We start from the raw sequence: 21,369 nt of genomic DNA on the forward strand, positions 1-21,369 counted from the left end.
TAGTCGTCATACTAAAAAGGTAAGAAGAGCAGTGTGAAATTAATTTTTTTAAAGATTTATTTATTTATGTATACAGAACTGGGGTACAGGACAGAGGTGCAGGGGCAGTAAGAGGATTCACCAAAGACAGAACAGAGCAGAATAGGCCGACTGAGAAAGTACACTGCTGAGGGGAGCAGCAGGCTGGTCAGGAAAGGTCTGCTGCTCCATGTGGATCACCTCCGGGACGGGGAACGAACTCATGCTGAAGTGGCTTTAGTTTCTTAGTGCTGTGATTTAACCCGCTGCGCCACCGGGGAGGGCCTGTGAAATTAATTTTAACAGTATATTTTATTTAGCCTAGTTTCTCCAATATTGTCATTTTACATGTCATTAGCTTAAAAATACTCAGTCTTACATTCTTGCTTTTGGAATCTGGTCTTTATTTTGAGTGCTTAGTAGCCGCACGTGGCAAGTGGACACTGTTGGAGCCTCCCGATAGTAGCTATTCATTTGTGTATGCAACAGTGAAGAAAGCATAGGCAAGGCACAACTAGGTTCACAAAACTAGGTTCCTTTAGCATCAGTGTTGAGAGTATTGTTATTATAAAGTAACAAACAGTAACATTTAAGTTTTGTGATTAACCATTTGTTTACATATTTTGTGTTTGAAAGCATGTTAGTTTGAAGTGTGAATCTTTGAGGAGGTGAAATGAAAGAGTTGGACTTTTGAGTTGTTTGCATAAATGACTATAAATAATTATTTTACAAATGTGACTCTGTTTTCCTGGGAACCTGGTAGATGCGATGGCGTAGGGAGAATACTGTGAATGTAGTAGTGATGCTCGTATTGGAGGACTTAAGTCCTGCACATGAATACCTGAAATACAGGATAGGAGATGGTTGGTGTTCTTAAGAAGTTCCGCTGAAGTGGATAAAGGCAGGGTGTAAGTGAGAAGCCCTGTGGGTAAGACATCAGTCTTTTCTGTTCATGCTTTAACCATTTTCTCAGAAGAAAACTAAATAAGCAAGTTTTCTGTTTTGGACACAGAATGTTTCTCTAGATCTTTGTCGTCTTTCTGCCTTACCCATTGTGATTTATCTCCTCCTCTGATCATCTAAAACCTTCTGTAGGGTCATCTCTTCCTACAAATTCTCTGTAACTTAATGGCATTTCCATCTCCCTCCAGTTAAAGCAGAAATGAAAGGGAGAACTAATTTATCTCTTATTGAGTAGCTAGATGTGCACAGCAAAAAGATTTACATCTGTGCACATGTTATTTCATTAACATGCTCCACAAAAGTGGGATGGATATTCTTCCCATTTTACAGATGTGGAAATTGAATCTAGCAAGGGTGAGAGTCTTCCTCAAGAAAAAAAATGTTAATCAGAATGGTATATACCTCTTTTTAAAATGAATCTCTTCCCGATAGACTCTCATATTATACGTTTTTGTATGTATACTCTTTACCTTTGTTAAAAATTATCAAGGTGGTTCAGGCTTTGAAAACATAGATACATAAATATTGTGTTGGAAAACTGAGCTATGTGTCTATATTAAGTAGCATCAAAGAGGCCTACTGGTTCTCAGTAGATGCCTTTATTAGATTTCTTAGAGGAAATTTGAAAACTAATAAAATAAATCTTAGCAACATTTTGTAACATAGCCAAAACCCTTGCAAGTGAAAGAAATGCTTTGTTTATGTTTCTTATCATTTTAGGTCAGAGAGAATTTTCTAAAAATCTACATTGGTGATTTAAGATTTACAGTGTGATGTGAGTTATAATGTAATGTGAGTTTAAAGAAGTTATTAAGTAGTCATAGTTTAAAACATATGTACTAATTAATTTTATATTAAAACTAACTAGTAGCTAGCTGGTCTTTGGATAAGGAAAGAAATGGAGACTAAAAGTTAAAGGTTATAGATATAGTCAAGTGTAACTTGCTTACATTACAGTGTTTAGCTTTGTTAAACATAAAATAAAAAATAAAAAAAACATACTGATCTGGTTGCTGCTATATTTGAAGACCTTTTTCTGCCTAGAATGTATCAGTTATATAGTGTCTCAAGTGGTCCTTTAGTCACTTCAACTTGACTTGGCTCAAATTGTATACTAGTCCTGTGCATTGTGAGATTAAGTAAGGGTGAAACACTCATGGCAACATAGGGAGGGCCTTGAAGGTCACCTGAGTGTTCCTTTTTTGTTTGTTTTTAATTTCTTAGCAGCATTAGGCACCTTTTTTTTTTTTTCAAATACAATCTTATACTGAATTCTACTATAGAGAATAAATGGAACTAGAGCTTCTCTAATGGAAATGGAAGTTGGAATCTAAAACCTTATCTGTTGGCCTCATTTTCCCCTTTTTCCTTGGATAAGCACTTGCGGCCACTACATCTATTCAGGATTATATAGTAATTCTTAAGCGAGGAAAACTATTTAAGTGGTGAAGATCATCTGATCCAGAGGTTATCGCCTTTTTCTGCCTTCTTATGGTGGAACCTTTCCCCTGCCCCATAACCAAAAGTAAGAAAGAAAGCCTGATGAAAATGACACAGCTAGTCAAGTCTTCCCTTGGAGATGAAGGGAGTGAGGCCTTGAGGGAAGAAGTGACTCAACTATGGAGTGACCTGTTCTAGGAGCCCTGGATGGCAGAACCCAGCCCCATTGCCTGCTCAGCAGCTCTGCCCTGCCTTAGATTCCGGCCAGACAGGGCCTGTGCAGTTATGTTTCTTAGTTTCTGATTCACAGTTGTTAGCTGAGTCTATTCAGTGGTTCTGTTTGCCTCCCTAAATGTTGAAAATTCTAGAAAGGGTATTTTAATTAAAAATGTACACCCAGTACAATTTCAAATTACGATTTTAAACTGCAGGCTCCATAGTTTGTACAGAAACTTGCTGTACTGAACACCCCTAGTGGCGTGGCTGCAACTTGTGTTTCATGACATTTACTTCTGCTTTGAATCAGTGCCTCGGGGAGCTACCATTAATGATGATGGTTATGTGCAGGCATTTTAGGATGATATCAGAAGGGTTAAGAATCACTGTTCTAAGTATTTATTAAAAGATATGCCACTGAAATGGAAAAAGGCACAAAATGATGTAAAAATAAACTATTATTAAAAAAAAAAATATGTCAGCATCACCCTTAGACCCCAGTTTATTTTCAATACATTGCTCTCAGTTCTACGTAGGCTTACTAACCTGAACTATGAAGTTTCATTTCAGTGTCAATTTGGGAAGAGTGTGGAACCATTTCCACAAAAGAGCAACTGTGAGTGTAGTGGATTGACACGCTAGATAAGTAATCTTCCACTACCTGTAGGTCATCATTCTTGCTTCAAACACGTTTTATTTTCTGGTAAATTTTCCATGTCATATTTACTATACTACATTTGTTATGTAATTCAGAAATCTTCTATGCATACAGATAAGCAGGCCTAGAACTTTAATAAAGTGGTTACTATATCTGAATGCTTCCAGTTTCTACTTAGTTCATCTCCTTTGACTTTTCAGGGAATCAATTTTTGGAAGAAAAAAATGTATGTCATGTAGATTTCACTGAATTAATATGAATCATAAAGCATTGAGAAGACAGTGCAAAATCCCAGAAAAGATTAATTTTCTGCTGATAGCCTCCTTATCAAAGACTTCTGTCATTAATGTTCTGTTGTGTAACTGATAATGATGATTCAGTTTTATTTTGGATGTCAGATATGGTACCTGGCTATGAACTGGGATTTCTTTAGAAGTCTTGCCTATTAAAAGAGATATTTTTCCAGCAGTTGCAGACCTGCAAAGGATGTTCCCCACTCCTCCTTCCTTGGAACAGCACCCTGCCTTTTCTCCTGTGATGAATTATAAGGACGGCGTCAGTTCAGAGACAGTGACAGCATTAGGCATGATGGAGAGCCCTATGGTCAGTGTGGCTTCCACACAGCTCACTGAATTCAAAATGGAAGTGGAAGATGGACTAGGAAGCCCCAAACCAGAGGAAATAAAGGTAGCTGCCAGTATGTTAATTTTATAAGGCAGTGTGGCTTTCAAGTGGATGTATAAACATCTTCTTTAGTATTATCTATATGCCACATATGCACAGGTGGCAACCCTTTGAATTGCATGATGAGGTACATCGTATGGTAAATTAACTAGTAAATTAACTGATTTACTTGAGATTTTGGCATTTGCATTTCCCATTATCAGGTAAGAGAAATACTGAATTATATAGTTCATTTTGTTACTTATCGGTATTATGTTGTGTCCTGTTTTTTTTTAACCAACATTATTACTAATCCTACTTTGCTGTCATAGGACTTTTCATATGTGCACAAGACTCCAACTTTTCAACCTTTTGTGGGATCCTCCATGTTTGCTCCACTGAAGATGTTGCCGAGCCAATGCTTGCTACCTCTGAAGATACCTGATGCCTGTCTGTTTCGGCCTTCATGGGCAATTCCTCCTAAAATTGAACAACTGCCCCTGCCACCTGCAGCCACTTTCATTAGAGATGGCTACAAGTATGTGTAAAGACTGTGTCAAGTTATTGCTGTATTTAATGTGATTTTTGTCAGCTAAATTTTTATTTTAAATGAAGACAGTTTATCATTTAAAACTTTCCTTATATTGGCCATTCATGTTTTTAGGTACAGTATTTTATGCCGACAGTGTTCACTATTTTCTAAAGTAGATGTCCTAAACATGGAAAAATTAAGGTTATTTATTTGTATAGCAAACCATGATGTTCATGCTCATTCAGTATCCTATAGTGCCAATCACAGAATCAAGCACTAGACTGGAGTTGGTAGCGTTGTTTGGTTGGTGGTGGTAAGCTTGGTTTTACAAAATGAGTGGTTTCAAGTGTATTCACTTAAGTGCCTTAATATAAGTATGCGTAGGATCATAGATCATTTTCTCTGTTACTGATTCCACATCATTTAAGAAAGCAGCTACGCAGTGATGTGATGGCCCAATCTGAGAGAAGGAATAGGTGTTTATTTGTAGCTTATATTTCCTACTCTCCCAAAGTAATAACTTATGTCAACACTGCAGAGTCAGTTTTCCTTGTGATTAATAATTTCTTAATAAAATAAATGATAGAAAGTACAGGCCACAAACTCAGGACCAGGTAAACAATATATGGATGAAATGGACAGGGTGGGGCACAGCGCTTGATACAGTGTGGTGCCACTGTGAGGGTGGTAGGAGCCAGCAGGATGTATGTTGAACTGTTGCCCCACTTAAAGGGACATTTGCTCTTCAATTGCAGGAAGTTGTTCAGGCAGAAGTGTGAGAGGTTGGCAGTGTAGATTTTGATGTAAATTTTCCTTTATTTTAAGTTTTCGTTTTGGGAGCCAGTGAGAATTTGTGATCAGAGTCAGTCTTCATCTTGATGGGATCTTTAATGTGATAAACAGGCTTATGCCGACATATGTAAAGTCGTATCAGTATGAAAAACTTCAAGGGGGAAATAGCATGAAAGAACTGTAGACTCAAATTCCTGCCTCTTTGTTTCTTCTATATGTGACCCTAAATGACCATTTTGCCTGAGTCATCTTCCCATCTTTAAAGTGGGATAGTTCTGTTAGGCTTGCCATACCATGTATTTGGGAGGCTCTACCACTAAAGGGTAGGAAAGTAGCACCTCATCAGCAGTACAGGAGAGTGCGCTAGAAGTCCCTTGTGGTAAGCCCCTGGCTGGCTTGCTGGCTGCTTGGTGCTTCAGCTGTACCTGGGTCATTCCGATGGCACAGCACAATTGGAGCGCTGCAGCACAGGGGTGGGTCAGGCACGCTGGCTGCAGACGCAGAATGCAGCAACTTAGAAATCCACTTAACGTTTCAGTCTCCAACATGCTCAGGCTTTCAAAAAGGTGACGTGACCCTTTGCTATATTGTTTAAATAGTAAATACTTTAAATCATTCAGATTTAGATCTATTAAATCTGTCATTTGTCTTTCCAAAGATTCTTTGTATTCTACCCTGGCACTATGAACTGAACTTTCAGTGATGAAGCAGGGTTGTATTGCACCTTCCAATATGGCACTTGATACCCTGCTCTTTTACTTGTGAACCGCTTGAGTCCCAGGTGAAATTTTTAGTTTTATTTATGTGAATTAAATTTAGCAGACTAATGGCAATCCAGACCCAGATTTTGTGAAATCCTTCCACTATGGTCTCCATCACACTCCACCAAGTCCCCACACGCAGCAGACCAGTCTTCACTTGCTTAACATTTGCCATTCTTGAAATGAGCTAGCTTTTCATTCTCTTTTCCACTGTTGAATTTCTAGCATGTAGCACATGGTTGGTACTCAGTTCATTTCTTTTTAATGAATGTAACACTGGTTTCCAGTGGGGTGTTTGTGATTCAGAGGTATAGGCTTTCCCACTTCAGGCGGGAAACCCCCCCCCATCAGATTAAACATAGTCCTGCACGATAGTCCACTGTGTCCCCCACTTAGTACTTTCGTTGGATGGAAAAAATCATGTTGCTGTACAAGATAAACCATTCTTACTATCTAGGGATCAGTGTAATTAGGTTTGTAGTTAGTAGTCATAGTTCCTTTTCTGATCTGAGTAATTCAATAATTTTATGGTTTCATTGACTAGAAAAGTAGAAAGAAGTCTAGTTAGAGGAAAGATCATACTTATATACTTATTATTTTGGTCTCTGAGATAGCAGTGATTACTAATCAAGCTTTTTAAAATCTGTGCCTCAAAAGGTTCCACTCTACCTCAGATTTAAAATTCCTTTACAGTGTCTGATTTGGATTTTCAGGCTGGTAGTTTAGGTACAGCTACTTAAAAATCACAAGAAAGTTATTTGAAAAGCTATCACTTTATGACATTCTTCTTTTAAAGTGTAAGTGAATAAACATGGTTTTTTGGCAGAACATTGGCTTAAAGCACAATATTAATAGATATCAAAAGAATATTAAGAATTCAAATAATCTGTATTCTTTTGATACCTTCCAAATAAAAAGAATTGCCCTGTACTTTGTTTCACAAGTGCATCTAAGAATTCAGATTAAGAAAATGTTTACAGTAATAAAACAGCAGAATGTAACAGGCACTTCTGTTTTCAATGTGGTTATTCCCAAATGAAGTCACTGCTTATGAGAAAATAGACAACAGGGTGTGATTAGTCTCTGGGCACTAAAAATAAAAATAATTGTGCTTTCAACAATGCATGGCATATTGAGAGATAAAAAAAAAATTGCCTACCACCCTACAGAAGTCTGAGAAGTTTGGAAGCTGTGAGGTAACATGTATTTATTTGTAGCCACCTAGTGAACACTAAGGCCTCCAAGCAGCCTGTGCAGAAATCTATCAATTAAACAATAATACAGAGCATTTTGGATTTCTTCAAAGAGAATTCCTTTGTGGTCACTCATTGCTATAAAAATACAAGTGTACATAGGGCTACATTTTGAAAATTAAAAAGTGTTAAATGTTCACATATTGTTTTATTCTAACTGTCTGTACTTTTGAATCATACATTAATAGTAGCCCCAGAGAACAAGTACACTGGCAGACATTCAATTTCAAAAAGTGACAAAAATGTAATTGCAAATTAGATGGAAATTTCATCCTTTGGTCTTCTAGCTAATTTAGCATCTGAACTCATGTGTTAAAGTTCCATTTAGGAGTTCTAGTTTTCCAGAATTCTGTTCACCGGCATCATATTTTGTTACAAAAATAGTAAATGTTCCCTCAAACCATTAAAGATGAGAATTGCTAAAATGTGGAATAAGTAGAAGGGAAGTACTGAATTGAATTATTCTTCATACCTTGCTGCTTGCTTTTCCACACACCTGACTTACTCCTCTGAGTCTATTCTTTTAAAGAAAATTGAATATACCAAGTGATAGCACACACAGATGATTAAGAAATGCTCAGCATGTGGTTGTGATGATTGCGTGTTCGACATCTGTGACACGCCTCCAGCCCTCATGTGTCGCTGTCTGTCTGTTGCAGCAACGTGCCTAGTGTCGGGAGCCTAGCAGATCCAGACTATCTGAACACGCCACAGATGAACACACCGGTGACATTAAACAGCGCTGCGCCAGCCAGCAACAGTGGAGCAGGAGTCCTGCCATCTCCAGCAACCCCTCGCTTCTCTGTCCCCACACCACGAACCCCCAGGACCCCAAGAACTCCCAGAGGTGGGGGCACTGCCAGTGGTCAAGGGTCTGTTAAATATGACAGCACCGATCAGGGGTCACCAGCCTCTACCCCCTCTACCACACGGCCCCTAAACTCCGTGGAGCCTGCCACCATGCAGCCAATACCTGAAGCCCACAGCCTCTACGTCACTCTGATTCTCTCAGATTCTGTGATGAATATTTTTAAAGACAGAAACTTTGACAGCTGTTGCATTTGTGCCTGCAACATGAACATCAAAGGGGCGGATGTTGGCCTTTACATCCCTGATTCTTCCAATGAGGACCAGTACCGCTGTACCTGTGGGTTTAGTGCGATTATGAATCGTAAACTTGGCTACAATTCAGGACTCTTCCTGGAAGATGAGTTGGATATCTTTGGGAAGAATTCTGATATTGGTCAAGCTGCAGAGAGGCGCTTAATGATGTGTCAGACCACCTTCCTCCCTCAGTTGGAGGGAACCAGAAAATCCCAGGAGCCACCTATAAGCCTTCTCCTCCTCCTCCAGAATCAACACACACAACCTTTTGCTTCACTGAGTTTCCTGGACTATCTTTCTGCTAATAATCGCCAAACTCTTCCCTGTGTAAGCTGGAGTTATGACCGGGTGCAAGCAGATAATAACGATTACTGGACGGAATGCTTCAACGCGTTGGAGCAGGGCCGGCAGTATGTGGACAACCCCACGGGTGGGAAAGTGGACGAAGCTCTGGTGAGAAGTGCCACTGTGCACTCCTGGCCTCATAGCAATGGTAGGTCTCCCAGAGTACACATAGCTTTGAAAATTATCTTAGCATGATAATAACATGCAAGCTCTCAGTACTTTTTAGATGGCAAAACATTTAATTTCATTTCTTTGGGGAAAAAATAAGATGGGAGTAAAGCGTGACCTGTATTGGTATCCTAAACTTATGGTCGGGGGGAAAGTCTTATTTTGAAATACCTTTGTGAAAGAGTAATTATTCTGTGAACATTTTCACTTACATTAATTTGTAAGTAGGCAGTAGGCAATTCATAATGGAACCAGTGGCTGCTGAGTGGCAGAGTTGTTGAGAATATGCAAAGTGGTCATTTGCACACTCTTGCATGTTTAAATCTACCCATTTGCAGAACATTTTCTTCTTGTTTCCCAGTAGTTTTGGATCTGTAGCTATGACATTTTACTTTTGTATCATGATTTCCTGGGGCACACCACTAACTAGCTGATGAACCTGTTTGGAATTGAGCTCTAAGAGTGCCAGGCTTCCCTTCCCTTACTCATCTAGTATCTATCTACTGTGGTGCATCCTGAGAAGTAAAGTGATAACTGAGAAAGACAAAAGTACCTATCTACTCTCTCAGGGTCTTTCTAACCTTGTCTGTAAAATGGAAATGATTCAAGCAATTACACAGGTATATTATTTCACATCTTCATGTAATATAATAATATCATTATGTGATACAGTACTATCATACATAATGTTAAAGGGTAGGAGGGCCACCCTCGTATGGAGATCAGAGAAGACTTCTTGAAGAAGTAATAACATTTAAGATCTCTGTACCAGTGGTGGGTGCAGATCACCTGAATAAAGAGTAGGGAGCAAGGACAAGGAGCTGTGTCCCAGGCAGAAGGAGGGCAGATCTGAGGTCTGCAGTTGCATAAAGCTTAGACCCCTCAAGAAACTGGAGGAAGTGTAAACACCAGCAGGGTCTAGATATACTAGGAGCCTTTTGAGGAATGCCGGGGTTGGGTCTTCATCCAGTCTTTCAAGGATTGTATGAACAGGCATTGCCATCAGATTTATAGCATTAAAAAAAGAAAATGTACTCTATAACATGGAGTGTGGACTAGAAAAGGTCAGGAATAGATTTTGGAAGACTGGAAGATTACTATAGTCCACAAAATAAGAAGCAGTAGCTTGGTTTAACCTCCTAACAAAGAAGATGGGAAAGAAGTAGAGACATTCAAGAGATGTTTTAGGGAGGATTACTGCAGGGCTTGGCAATGGGGTGAATTTGTGGAACTGGAGTTGTTAAAGACAGCACCCAGGTTTGTTACTTGTATGCTGGGCAGATAGTGGTGTCCTTCAAAGATAGGTATAGCACAGGAAGATCACATATGGGGAGGAAGTTTATTAATTGAGTTTGTCAAGTTACAAAGATCCCTTTTGAGGTGCCCAGGTAAATACATCAACTAGTCACCTGGGATTACATGAGGAAGGACGTATAGAGTGAGAAGAGGGCCTGGAACAAAGCTTTGCTGGTTCCCTTTCATGTTTCAAGAAAGAGGAAGTGACCAATAAGCATTAAAATGCAGCTGGTAAGGATTAAATGTGTCTTTTGACCAAGTGTCTACTGAGAGTTTCATCCCCAGGATAGTGAGAACCCAGGACAGATTTGGGGGTGCAGTGGGGAGGGGTATAACATGAATGCAACATAGACCTTGTTGCTGACATCTCTAAGTATAGGGGAAAGGTTTCATAAGCTTCTTAATAAGAACATTTCACAGTCCGGAGCAATGAAACACATCAGTGGAATACAGAATGATGGATGTTTTCTGAGAAGGCCAAGCAAGTCGCCTTTTAGAGGTGGAGGCTTAAATATTCAAGAGTTGTATTCATTTTTATAACTGCTTAGATTTAAGCAGTACCTTAAACTTAACCAGCCTTTAATTAACATCTGTTTAATTAACATCTGTAAATTTATGCATTAAAGTACATTCCCCCCCCCTAAAGAAATGTGGATAATTATTCTAGGCGGTTCCTTTTACTAGTTGGTGGCCTTCAGACAGAACAGTCATATGGGGAGATAGAGTCCCCTTGGGGTAGGAAGAATGGAATAGTTTGTTGAAGGGGCCATGTGAGTTTCCAATTCAAGTGCTTAAAAGTACCAGAAAGATAATGTAAAAGAATGTCACGGGGAGCCATATTTGCAAAAAGCAATGCCCAGAATTGTGTCCATTCGCCTTTCTATTTTGTATCCACAGCAGTAGCCGTTCACCACACACAAATCCTGCTTTTATTTTTCTCCAATCTTTGGTTCTCTTGGTCTTTCATTGCCCTACTTTTAATAGAGCTATGGGTACAAAGAGTCCTTTACTTCTTTACTGTAAGGGAGGGGGAAAAACCCACAAGCTTAATGACCAAGGTGATTAGCACAGCTTCAGTCTCAGGCAGGTCTCAGGGCAGGGAAGGTAGAGAACTGTCCTACTGGGACAAGGTGGGGGGTTATGCAGGAACATGGGTCAGCCCAGAGTTGCCAGGTTTCTCCCTACTTTTCAAGAAGAGCTAGACTAGTATATGATATTTCTGGAACGGTACATTCTAAAGTTTAAAGAAATGCTCTTGGGGGCCATAAGTCTGCAACCTGTGCTAGATTTAGGGATACATCTCAAAATGTCTTAAGAACCCTGATGCCCCCTTTCATATTTATTTGGTAGATAAATCTTAGATTTCTACCCCATGTCCCTTTCCTAATTCAGCTTGAAAAGTAAGACTAAGGGAAGGTCTTCTGAAACCCAGCTGTGTGGTTCCATAGCTGATGACCTCCTCACACTTTTTAATTGGCTCTTTCTTTATGTCTTTTGAGAATTTGAGGAGAATTTGAACCATCTGCCCAGGCAAAAGTACACAGGTTCATGCATATGTGCATCATATTAGCGGTTTTTCAGATTCTGGCTTAGGAAGCCATCCTGTTGGCAGGAGGATCACCTGTGCCGGAACTGTGGCTCACCTCCCTTCTTTTGTGTGTGCATGGCATTCAGTCCTGTCATTGCTGCTGCCTTGCTTCCATGTGCCTCTGGCTGCATAGTATTTCTCACTCTGCATTTTGTACTTTGTGAAAATATGTTACACTGAAGTGTTTCTAAAAGCTTCTACTTATGTTCTTATTTCCCCCTGCTCATCATATAGTTAAAAGATTGATATTTGTAAATAAATGCAATAATAACGAAACTTCTGCAGCTTTCTTTTCTTATAAGAGAAACCTTGAAAACAGGTTGATATGATTTAAAAAAAGTCACACCCATCTGTCTTTCCACTTGAAAGCAGTTCTGTAGTTTAGCTCTTTTATGCAGAGCAATCTGTTTCCTCTTTTATTATTTCCAGTGATAAATTATAAACTATTTCTCCAATGTGGAAGATCTTTCCTCTTGATTCCCAAGTCAGATAGCGTAAACCTACTGAGCATAGAATCTATAGCCACGTCTTTGCCATGGCCTGTAGCAAGGTCCGAGCAATGCAGACGAGAGGAGGTGCCGTCCACCTTGATGATCTCTGTTCCTTTTCATTTCATTTCTCTTCCAGTGCTAGACATCAGCATGCTCTCCTCCCAGGATGTGGTCCGCACGCTGTTGTCCCTACAGCCCTTTCTCCAAGACGCCATCCAAAAGAAGCGCACGGGCCGGACCTGGGAGAACATCCAGCATGTGCAGGGGCCACTCACCTGGCAGCAGTTCCACAAAATGGCGGGACGGGGCACCTACGGTAGACGCTCCCCTTACGTTCCCTCTGACTTGTTTGTTGTGAAGATGGACAGAAGTGCTTGCTTCACTGCAGCGCAGTCTTTGTCTTCACACTGCTCAGTTTTATAATCTCTTCTCTTTCTACAGTCACTTTTGGAGTTAAGTTTTCTAAAGGCCCTCAGCATAGTCAAGGTCTATGAGGAAAATAATTCCTCTGTATTTATTAAATTCTCTTCCTGATACTCATTGCATTTTTATCTTGATGAACTTCTGAGTGAGTTCTTTCAACTTGTTTATAGTTAGGAGTATAGTGCTCATCTTAGAGAAATACAGTAGTTTGCTTGGAAAACTGACTTTAGCTTACTCTGCTCTGCTCTCTGATCTAACTGAACCTTTATGAGCACATCCTGATTCATTTAAATAAGGTTCTTCATCAGGGGCTATTTAAATAGAGGACTGGAAGAGTTCCTTTAAGAAGGAGTGTCAAGTGAACCAACAATGATATTTCTGATGCTAGATTTAAGGCTAAGCACCAAGAACTTCTAAATTTTCCAGATGGTGGGAAGTAAAATTTCATGCCCCTTCCTAAACTGTGATGTTGTTTCAGGTTCAGAAGAATCTCCTGAGCCGTTGCCCATCCCCACCCTGCTGGTGGGCTATGACAAAGACTTGCTCACCATCTCACCATTCTCCTTGCCATTTTGGGAGAGGCTGTTGTTGGACCCATATGGGGGCCACCGTGATGTTGCCTATATTGTGGTGTGTCCAGAAAATGAGGCCTTGCTCGAAGGAGCCAAAACTTTCTTCAGGGACTTGAGTGCTGTTTATGAGGTAAGAAAGATATGGAAGATAGACTGTTGCTAGTTATGGCTATAGCTTAAAGAGTAGATATCCTTTAAGTAGATCTCAAGGAAGATTGGCAAATAAAGGATGAAGAACTAAATGGGCAAATCTTTGAGAAATTTTAATTCCTTTCCCATTTTGGTCTTGCTTTAGAAGACTTTCCTCTACCAACCTTACCACACACTTTCAGATCCCATCAACTGCTTTCTGCCCATTTATGTGTTTAAGTTTGGAGGTGTTGTTTACCAGGGGGGGCATGGCAGTTCAGAAGATGAACTTTTTGAAAAGAAAACACTGTAAAGCTTTTTTAGCTTAGGGCCCTCCCTGGTGGCGTAGTCAGTTAAAAGCACAGCACCACAAAGCTACTTGCAGCCACTTCACCAAGACCTCTCTCCCGGCCAGTGAGGTGACGCCCAGGGCCCACAGTCCTCTTTTGTCTCACATGCTGCTCCCCTCAGCAGTGTGCTTCGTCAGTCTGCCTGTTCTACTTCCCACTCTGTCTCTGGTGAATCCTCTCACCCCCACACTGCTAGTCTGTACCCCAGTTCTGTGTGCATAACTAAATCTTTTTTAAAAAAAATTTTTTTTAGCTTAAAAATTTCTGAATCAGAAGTGTAATGAACCATGTCACTTATTTTTATTTAGCATGATAGTCACCTTAATACCAAAATTTGATACAGATTAATAGTGTGATAAACATAATAATATAAAAGCCATGTAGATCATTTTATGTATTTAGTATATTTTATATACTTAGTATATAAATCCCTGTTACTTTTGAACTATTAAACATGTCTGTCTTTAAAAAGTGCCACCTATCTTTCCCCTAAGTACATACACACCAAACACTGCAGTTTTATATTCTAAAATTTTTATATTTGGCAAGATTAAATGAAAATTAGAATTTGTAAAGCACTTAAAACTGTAACAGACACTTGCAAGGGAGTGTTGCAAGAGTATTACTTAAATAAGATACCAAGATGAATTCCAGAAACATTCTGTAATAGAATATAAGTAAACTTATATGTAAATATTAGTAAATACATAAGTAAACTTATGTATGGTTATAATGTAAGAAGTTCCTAATGTATTAGGTAACAAGCATCAGTTAAGTCACTGAAGGAAACTCTTGGGTACAGTCATTTCTAAAACAGTGCCTGGTCCAAGGATGTTTAATAATATTAAATCATAGGTACCTTATAGAAGACTTGTCTGAGCAATTTTAAAGCCCAGCCATTCTCTTAAAATAAAGCCTTCAACTAAATTATAGAACGTAAAAGGATCACCAGATCTCTTCATATCTTAATGACTCTCTGAGGGTTGCTCACTTGGCAGAAACGTATGCCTGCTACACTGAATGTACACTGGAGAGTTTTATCAGGGCTTTGTAAGCCTGTAGGCCAATAGTTGTAGTAAGGCTTAATAACATGGCCTGTCCTGCTGGTGAACAGGTGAAGTAGCTTCTTTTTGCAGATTTACTAATTCTCTATCAAAGCACCAAATGTCTTTAAGATTCATAGCAGGAAATCATGTGTCAGAACACTGTTTACTCTTAAAAGTGATCAGCATGTCTCTGCACCAGTGACCTCTGCTGTTGGTGATCTCTAAATGTCCGTTACGATAGAACAGATGGCCCATAAACTTTTAATGTTATCTTATGGGAAAACATTATGGGCAGGGTTTACCTAAGAGGTTTCAGCAGACATGTCTCAGTCAGCCGTAGTAGGCAGGAGTCCAGTTAATTCTGCAGCTGATCATTAATAATCAGGTAGTGCGGGGCCCTCCCTGGTGGTGCAGCGGGTTAAAGCACAGCACTGAGAATCTAAAAGCCACTTCTGTATGAGTTCGAACCCCGCCTGCCCCGGAGGTGACCACATGGTGTGGCAGACCTCTCCTGGCCCACCCGCTGCTCCCCTCAGCAGTGTACTTCATAGATCTGCCTGTTCTGCTCCCCGCTCTGTCTCTGGTGAAGCCTCTCGCCACCCCTGAGCCTCTGGCCTGTACCCCAGTTCTGTGTGCACAAATGGATAAATCTTTAAAAAAAAATAAAATAAAATAAAAAATAATCAGGTAGTGCTCAGCCATCTCTTGTACAGGAGGAATTGGCTGAGTTGAAGAAATATTTCTTCAAGTTATGTATTCCAGATTTGGGAGACACAGGTAGCTGTTACAGGTACACGATGGTTAAAAATCCAATATACACTATCAACTTGGTTGTGCCTGATAATGATAGGAGAAACAGGGAGATGCCTCTGTGTATATGGTAAAGTGTCTCCCCCACTCGTGTTGTATTGGGGATGTTCCTGTGGGAAGTAATGGCCTTTCCTGTGTGATCAGATGTGTAGGCTTGGGCAGCACAAGCCCATCTGCAAAGTGCTGCGTGATGGGATCATGCGTGTGGGGAAGACCGTGGCACAGAAGCTGACCGATGAGCTTGTGAGTGAGTGGTTCAGCCAGCCGTGGAGCAGTGAGGAGAATGACAATCATTCCAGACTCAAACTTTATGCGCAAGTTTGCCGCCATCACCTAGGTAAATAAGAATTGATTTGACAAAGTAGAATTTGAGAGGTAAAGTAGCAGTTTGCTTTCATTCATGTTCCCTCCTCCCAGCTGTTAAGGATGTGGCATTAATGCTCCTTTTGTCTCAGTTGATGTTCATTTTCCATTACTGTATTTATTTTTAAGCTTTATATTTTAAATACTTACATACTAATTTTTATATGCACATGGCTGCTTTAAAATAATGTTGCCAAAGGAATTTATAATCTGGTTTACTCCACATTTAAAAATTTAGCAGCATTACTTGGTATTAACTGCTTAATTTTTTTTTATAATATAATAGTTTATTTTTACATCATTTTGTACATTTTTTTTTATCTCAGTTGTAATCCCCATGGGTTTCCCATCACCGAGTCACCCGTGTGCCATCACCATAGTCCCATGCCTTTCCCTCCTTCCTCTCCCCTCCCACCCCCTCCCACCCCGTTTTTGATCCCATTCCCCACTCCACCCCCATAAAATGTCTCTGGTATATGGCTGTTCATTATTCTTATTATTTTCTCACCTGGTCCATTATACTCCTGCTATGAGCGAAACCATCCGGTATTTTTCTTTCTCTTTCTGGCTTATCTCACTAAGCTCCATCCAAGTTGCTGCAAAAGACATGTGTTTCTTTTTTTTGGTTGCTGAGTAATATTCCATTGTATATATGTACCACATCTTTTTAATCCAGTCATCTACTTTTGGGCATTTGGGCTGCTTCCATGTTTTTCCGATTGTAAATAAAGCAGCAATAAACATGCAGGTATCTTTTTCAGTCAGTGTTTTTGTGCCTTTTGGGTAGATACCTAGGAGTGGGATTGCTGGGTCGTAGGGAAGCTCCATGTTAAGCTAACTGCTTAATTTTAATCCAGGTCCCTAAGAGAATCTTCAAAGCTTGTAAAGCCCAGAGCACATAGACACACAATGAGTCATGGTGGCTGTACAATCATGGTCTTGCAGTGTTCAATGAAGGCGTGTGGAGTCATTCCATAAGGAGAATGTTACAAGTGATTAATTTCTCTTTTCAAATAAGGTTCTTCTCATATTCAATCCTTCATTTTTCATTCTCAGGTTCACAGGATATGTAAACATGTGTCTGGGTGTGGAGATAGCATTTTGGGTGTCAGAATCAGCATATTGTAGCCTGAAAATATAATTCAGAAAAAGTGACCATTCTAAATTTCTGGCTCAGTCAGACTCTGCAGGCTCACTAATGTCACTTCTCTGCATGTACTCTTTCAGCACCTTATTTAGCCACTCTGCAGCTCGACAGCAGCCTGTTGATACCACCTAAATACCAAGCCCCACCAGCAGCAGCACAGGGACAAGCTACACCTGGGAGTGCTGGGCCTTTAGCTTCAAGCTCAGGATCAGCAGCCCCTTCCGCTGGCAGTGCATTTAACCCCACCTCTAATGGCAGTTCTGTGAACCCTGCAACAAGCAGTTCCACATCTGGCTCCTCTGTGCCACCCACCTCGTCGTCTGCCTCTGCTCCGGTTATAAACCAGATAAGCACTACCTCTTCTTCAGGATTCAGTGGTAGTGTTGGAGGGCAGAACCCCAGCACTGGGGCCAGTTCTGCAGATAGAACACAAGGGAACATAGGCTGCATCGGAGACACTGAGCCTGGGCAGAGCTCCACTCAGCCCTCACAGGATGGACAAGAAAGGTATGTGACTCACTGAACGAGGCAGTGGCTTCACCGTGGGCCTCTTACATACTCTCCTTCTGTGCCCCTGAACCTTACAAGCCTCTAAATAGAATTAAGGGCTCTCTTTCAGTTCCCAAAAGAAAGTAACAACTGTTAATCTGAAGCTTTTGTGTTAGGAGATCCTTATAATTTGAGATCCTTATAACCAACTCATAAGCCTAATTTATGAAAACTTACTACCTTAATAGTAAGCTGTTATTATATGGATAATGTAGTCTTTTAATAGTAACCGTAAGTTGTTACTCTTAAATAATAATATTATAAAACATCTTTGTAGACTAACTCCAGGAGAAAAGAGGAATTTTAAAGATCTCCCATTATTGCCATTTTCATCTTGGTGCTTACAGCTTGGTTGCCTTCATTTTGGCAATGTGATGCATATTAATGTCCATTTAATCTATAAATGGACAGACAACCAGTGGGCTTTAGAATTGGTTTATTTGTGTATTGTTTTTATTCTGTCCATCTCATAAATGACTCTCCCTGCAGTGTCACAGAAAGGGAGAGGATAGGAATCCCCACGGAGCCGGACTCTGCAGACAGCCAAGCCTACCCTCCAGCTGTTGTCATTTATATGGTGGACCCGTTCACTTACGCTGCAGAGGAAGACTCCACCTCTGGAAACTTCTGGCTCTTGAGTTTGATGCGCTGCTACACAGAGATGCTGGATAATTTACCTGAGCATATGAGAAATTCTTTCATTCTCCAGGTAACTGTTAGAAAGGGTTTTTTTATTGCTTTTATGAAAGTCAATACAGGTTTGTGATTTTTTTTAAAAATGTAAATACCCAAAAATATAAAAGCAAAACTATTAATAAAACTCAGACATCACACCCATTTTGGTATATTTCTGGCTTTTTTTTACCTATATGCTTGTTTACATAGTTGAGACCATGGTTTTAATGCTATTTTTAGTCTTCTCAGACTTAATATTATTCACTACTACTTTGCCTGGTAATTTAACATGTCATAAGAGCAGCATTTTAAATGACTGCATATTTTCCACAATTAACTGCTAGAAATTTAATTTGTTTCTGTTTTTTCATCATTGTGAATCATAGTAAACATTTATATGTGTAATCTTTTTCACATTTCGGTCATTTATTAAAGTGATTCTTAGATCAGATAGATACTGCCAAATTCCTTTCCAAGTAGATTATACATGTCACATTGCACATTTCTTTCTGTTGTGAATGAGCATGCCCATTTTACCTCACCCAACTCTGCAGTTTAGTCATCTTTTTTAATTTTATAATTTAATAGGTTAAAAAATGTTTTGGGTGTTTGAGTTTTGTTTTATTGTCACTTAAACTAAAACTATCTCACAGGATCAAAAGATTGGAATTATAGTTACCTGAATAAGTTGTTGAAACTATCACTGTATTGAAGTTTGTGTCTCAACTGATTAGACAGCAATTGCAGAGATGCAAGTTTAAATTTGGGGACCAGAGGAACAATAAATCAAGAATTTTCTCTTAAAATGAGAATGTTGTGATTTCTAAGTGACAATGAAACTTGACCAACAAAATGGTACCGATTCTTTAAATTGCTGGTTTGCATTTGGGACATAGTGCTTTTTGTATCTAGTATTTATGGAAGGAGTTAAGACTGAATTTTATTGTGTTCATGGTGTGATATATTTTAAAACTAAAGTTTCCTAGTTTCCTCACCAATTTAAGTATTTATGCTATTTCGTTTTCTTTCTTGTTAGCATATTAGAGCTCAGTTTCTAGTTTTGTTTGGATTTGTATCTATAGATTGTGCCTTGCCAGTACATGCTGCAGACAATGAAGGATGAACAAGTTTTCTACATTCAATACTTGAAGTCCATGGCATTTTCAGTGTACTGCCAATGCAGGCGCCCTCTGCCTACCCAGATTCACATTAAATCTCTCACAGGATTTGGGCCTGCTGCCAGCATTGAGATGACCCTCAAGAACCCGGAGGTAGGTAGTAGCCAGGCAGACATTGGCAAAAAGAGTACTTTTATACCAAAGAATTTGTATAAATGTCAAAAATATAAGCCAAGAGAGTTGACTGCTCGTTGGTCCTCCTTTTATCCTTAAAGTAGAAGAGATAATTCTGAGCCTTTAAATTTTTTTTTGAAAAAGGGCAAGCAAACTCTTGCTGCTTATTGATGTAGCACTTAAGGCAGTAAATGCCCTTATCACTTGTCACCTACTGAAGTTCATCTTAAGACTTACTATAACTTAAATTCCTACCTCAGTCCTCTGCAGTTCTTTTCTCTCCTGATAGAGCAGTTATGTATGTGTTTACTCTGTGGGACCTTCCCACCCCCCTCACCTCCTGGTACTCTCACAGGATGTTGTTTGCCTCAGTGCATCCATATATAACTGAATTTTCTTTCCCTCTTAAACCTATTTCCCACAGGTAGGTACCTTGCAGGAATTGTAAGCCACCAAAACCAAATATATTTTAAGCAAAGTTTTAGATTTCCTTTATTTTACTAATCACCTACCCTGAAGGTAGATACATAAGACAAGGTTTAGAAGTTTTAAAGCCTTCAAGAATTAGTTCCCATTGACTTTACTGTATGAAAGATTATACACTAATAAAAGCCAGCAAATGCCACTTTACCTTAAGATAACATCTTAAAATAACCAAAACCTCATTTTTGTTAGTGATGCAAATTTTTCTGGAAAATTCTATGAAGTGCTTATATCTTTTTGAAGTAAAAACTTCAAAATCAAAATGATGCAACTAGTCCCATATTATTGTGGCTTTGTTTGAGGTGGCTTGGCTGTGAGAGAGAATCTGCTTTGCTGACAGCCTACAATCACCCTGGGGTTGTAGAACATGTCTGTCTTTGGCACTTTTAGTTTAGCTTATTCTGTTGTGTTTGGATTTTTCTATTCATGTCTATGTTCATCTATTATCTTTATTAGCTTTTTCTAGAATTAAAAAAAATAATTTGTTTCTGTTTATTTCTTATTTTGTCTTCAGAAAATATGTTATTGCCTTCCTTTATTAATGTAGAATCTTTTATTTTTTCACCTCTTGCATCCATTCTGCAGTTCAGATACAATCATTCCCTATGCTTTTTTTTAAAATCACAATTAAAAATGCCAACTAATGAAGGGAAGCCCATGGGGATTACGACTGAGATGGAAAAAGGCACAAAATGATGTAAAAATAAACTATTAACATTATTTTTTAAAATGACAACTAGTAGTATTCTGCATTTTCATAGAGAATTAAATTAAGGCCCATGATTTATTCAAGATCCCAAGGCGTTATGTAAGATCTTTAAGGTTTACAGCATGCTGGCAGAACACCATGAGTAAGTGAGGATTAGATTAAAATAAATGACAGAGTATATTTTTCTCCCACTTGGTTTGAAACAAGAAAAAGGAAATACATCATTTTATTTTATTAAAAACAAAAGCACCAAATGTTTTGAAGAATCACCGAGATTTATAAATTTCTTCTTGCATTAAGGAAATGGTCAAGTGCTAAATACTGTCTCTTCCTCAGCCTGCAGCTAGAATATTGCACTTTGGTTCACAAAGTGTAAGAGTATGCTGTGTCAGGTGCTGTATTAGGTGGTAAGGCAAACAAAACAGCCACATTTCTGCTTCCAGGAATTCTAATTCTCTATGGTGGCAGTCTCATTCAAACACATTTTCACATTTAAAAAGAGTATATTTAATACTTACCATGCCAGTTGCAGA

The 21,369-nt window shown here is 39.2% G+C and overlaps 1 protein-coding gene across 1 annotated transcript in view; it reads left to right on the top strand.

Annotated features, from left to right (window-relative positions):
• The window catches only part of MED13L (mediator complex subunit 13-like), a 265,044-nt gene that overhangs the window by 226,411 nt on the left and 17,264 nt on the right, over positions 1–21,369 (top strand). The window contains exons 15-23 of the mRNA XM_004691010.2: positions 3,762–3,982; positions 4,291–4,496; positions 7,956–8,893; positions 12,425–12,604; positions 13,190–13,413; positions 15,763–15,955; positions 17,209–17,635; positions 18,167–18,386; positions 19,435–19,623. Of these exons, the coding sequence (XP_004691067.1) occupies positions 3,762–3,982; positions 4,291–4,496; positions 7,956–8,893; positions 12,425–12,604; positions 13,190–13,413; positions 15,763–15,955; positions 17,209–17,635; positions 18,167–18,386; positions 19,435–19,623 (2,798 nt within the window). The remainder of the gene's footprint in view (positions 1–3,761; positions 3,983–4,290; positions 4,497–7,955; positions 8,894–12,424; positions 12,605–13,189; positions 13,414–15,762; positions 15,956–17,208; positions 17,636–18,166; positions 18,387–19,434; positions 19,624–21,369) is intronic.

Source organism: Condylura cristata, unplaced genomic scaffold (genome assembly GCF_000260355.1).
Source record: "Condylura cristata isolate star-nosed mole 26May11 unplaced genomic scaffold, ConCri1.0 scaffold00029, whole genome shotgun sequence".
Lineage (NCBI taxonomy): Eukaryota > Metazoa > Chordata > Mammalia > Eulipotyphla > Talpidae > Condylura > Condylura cristata.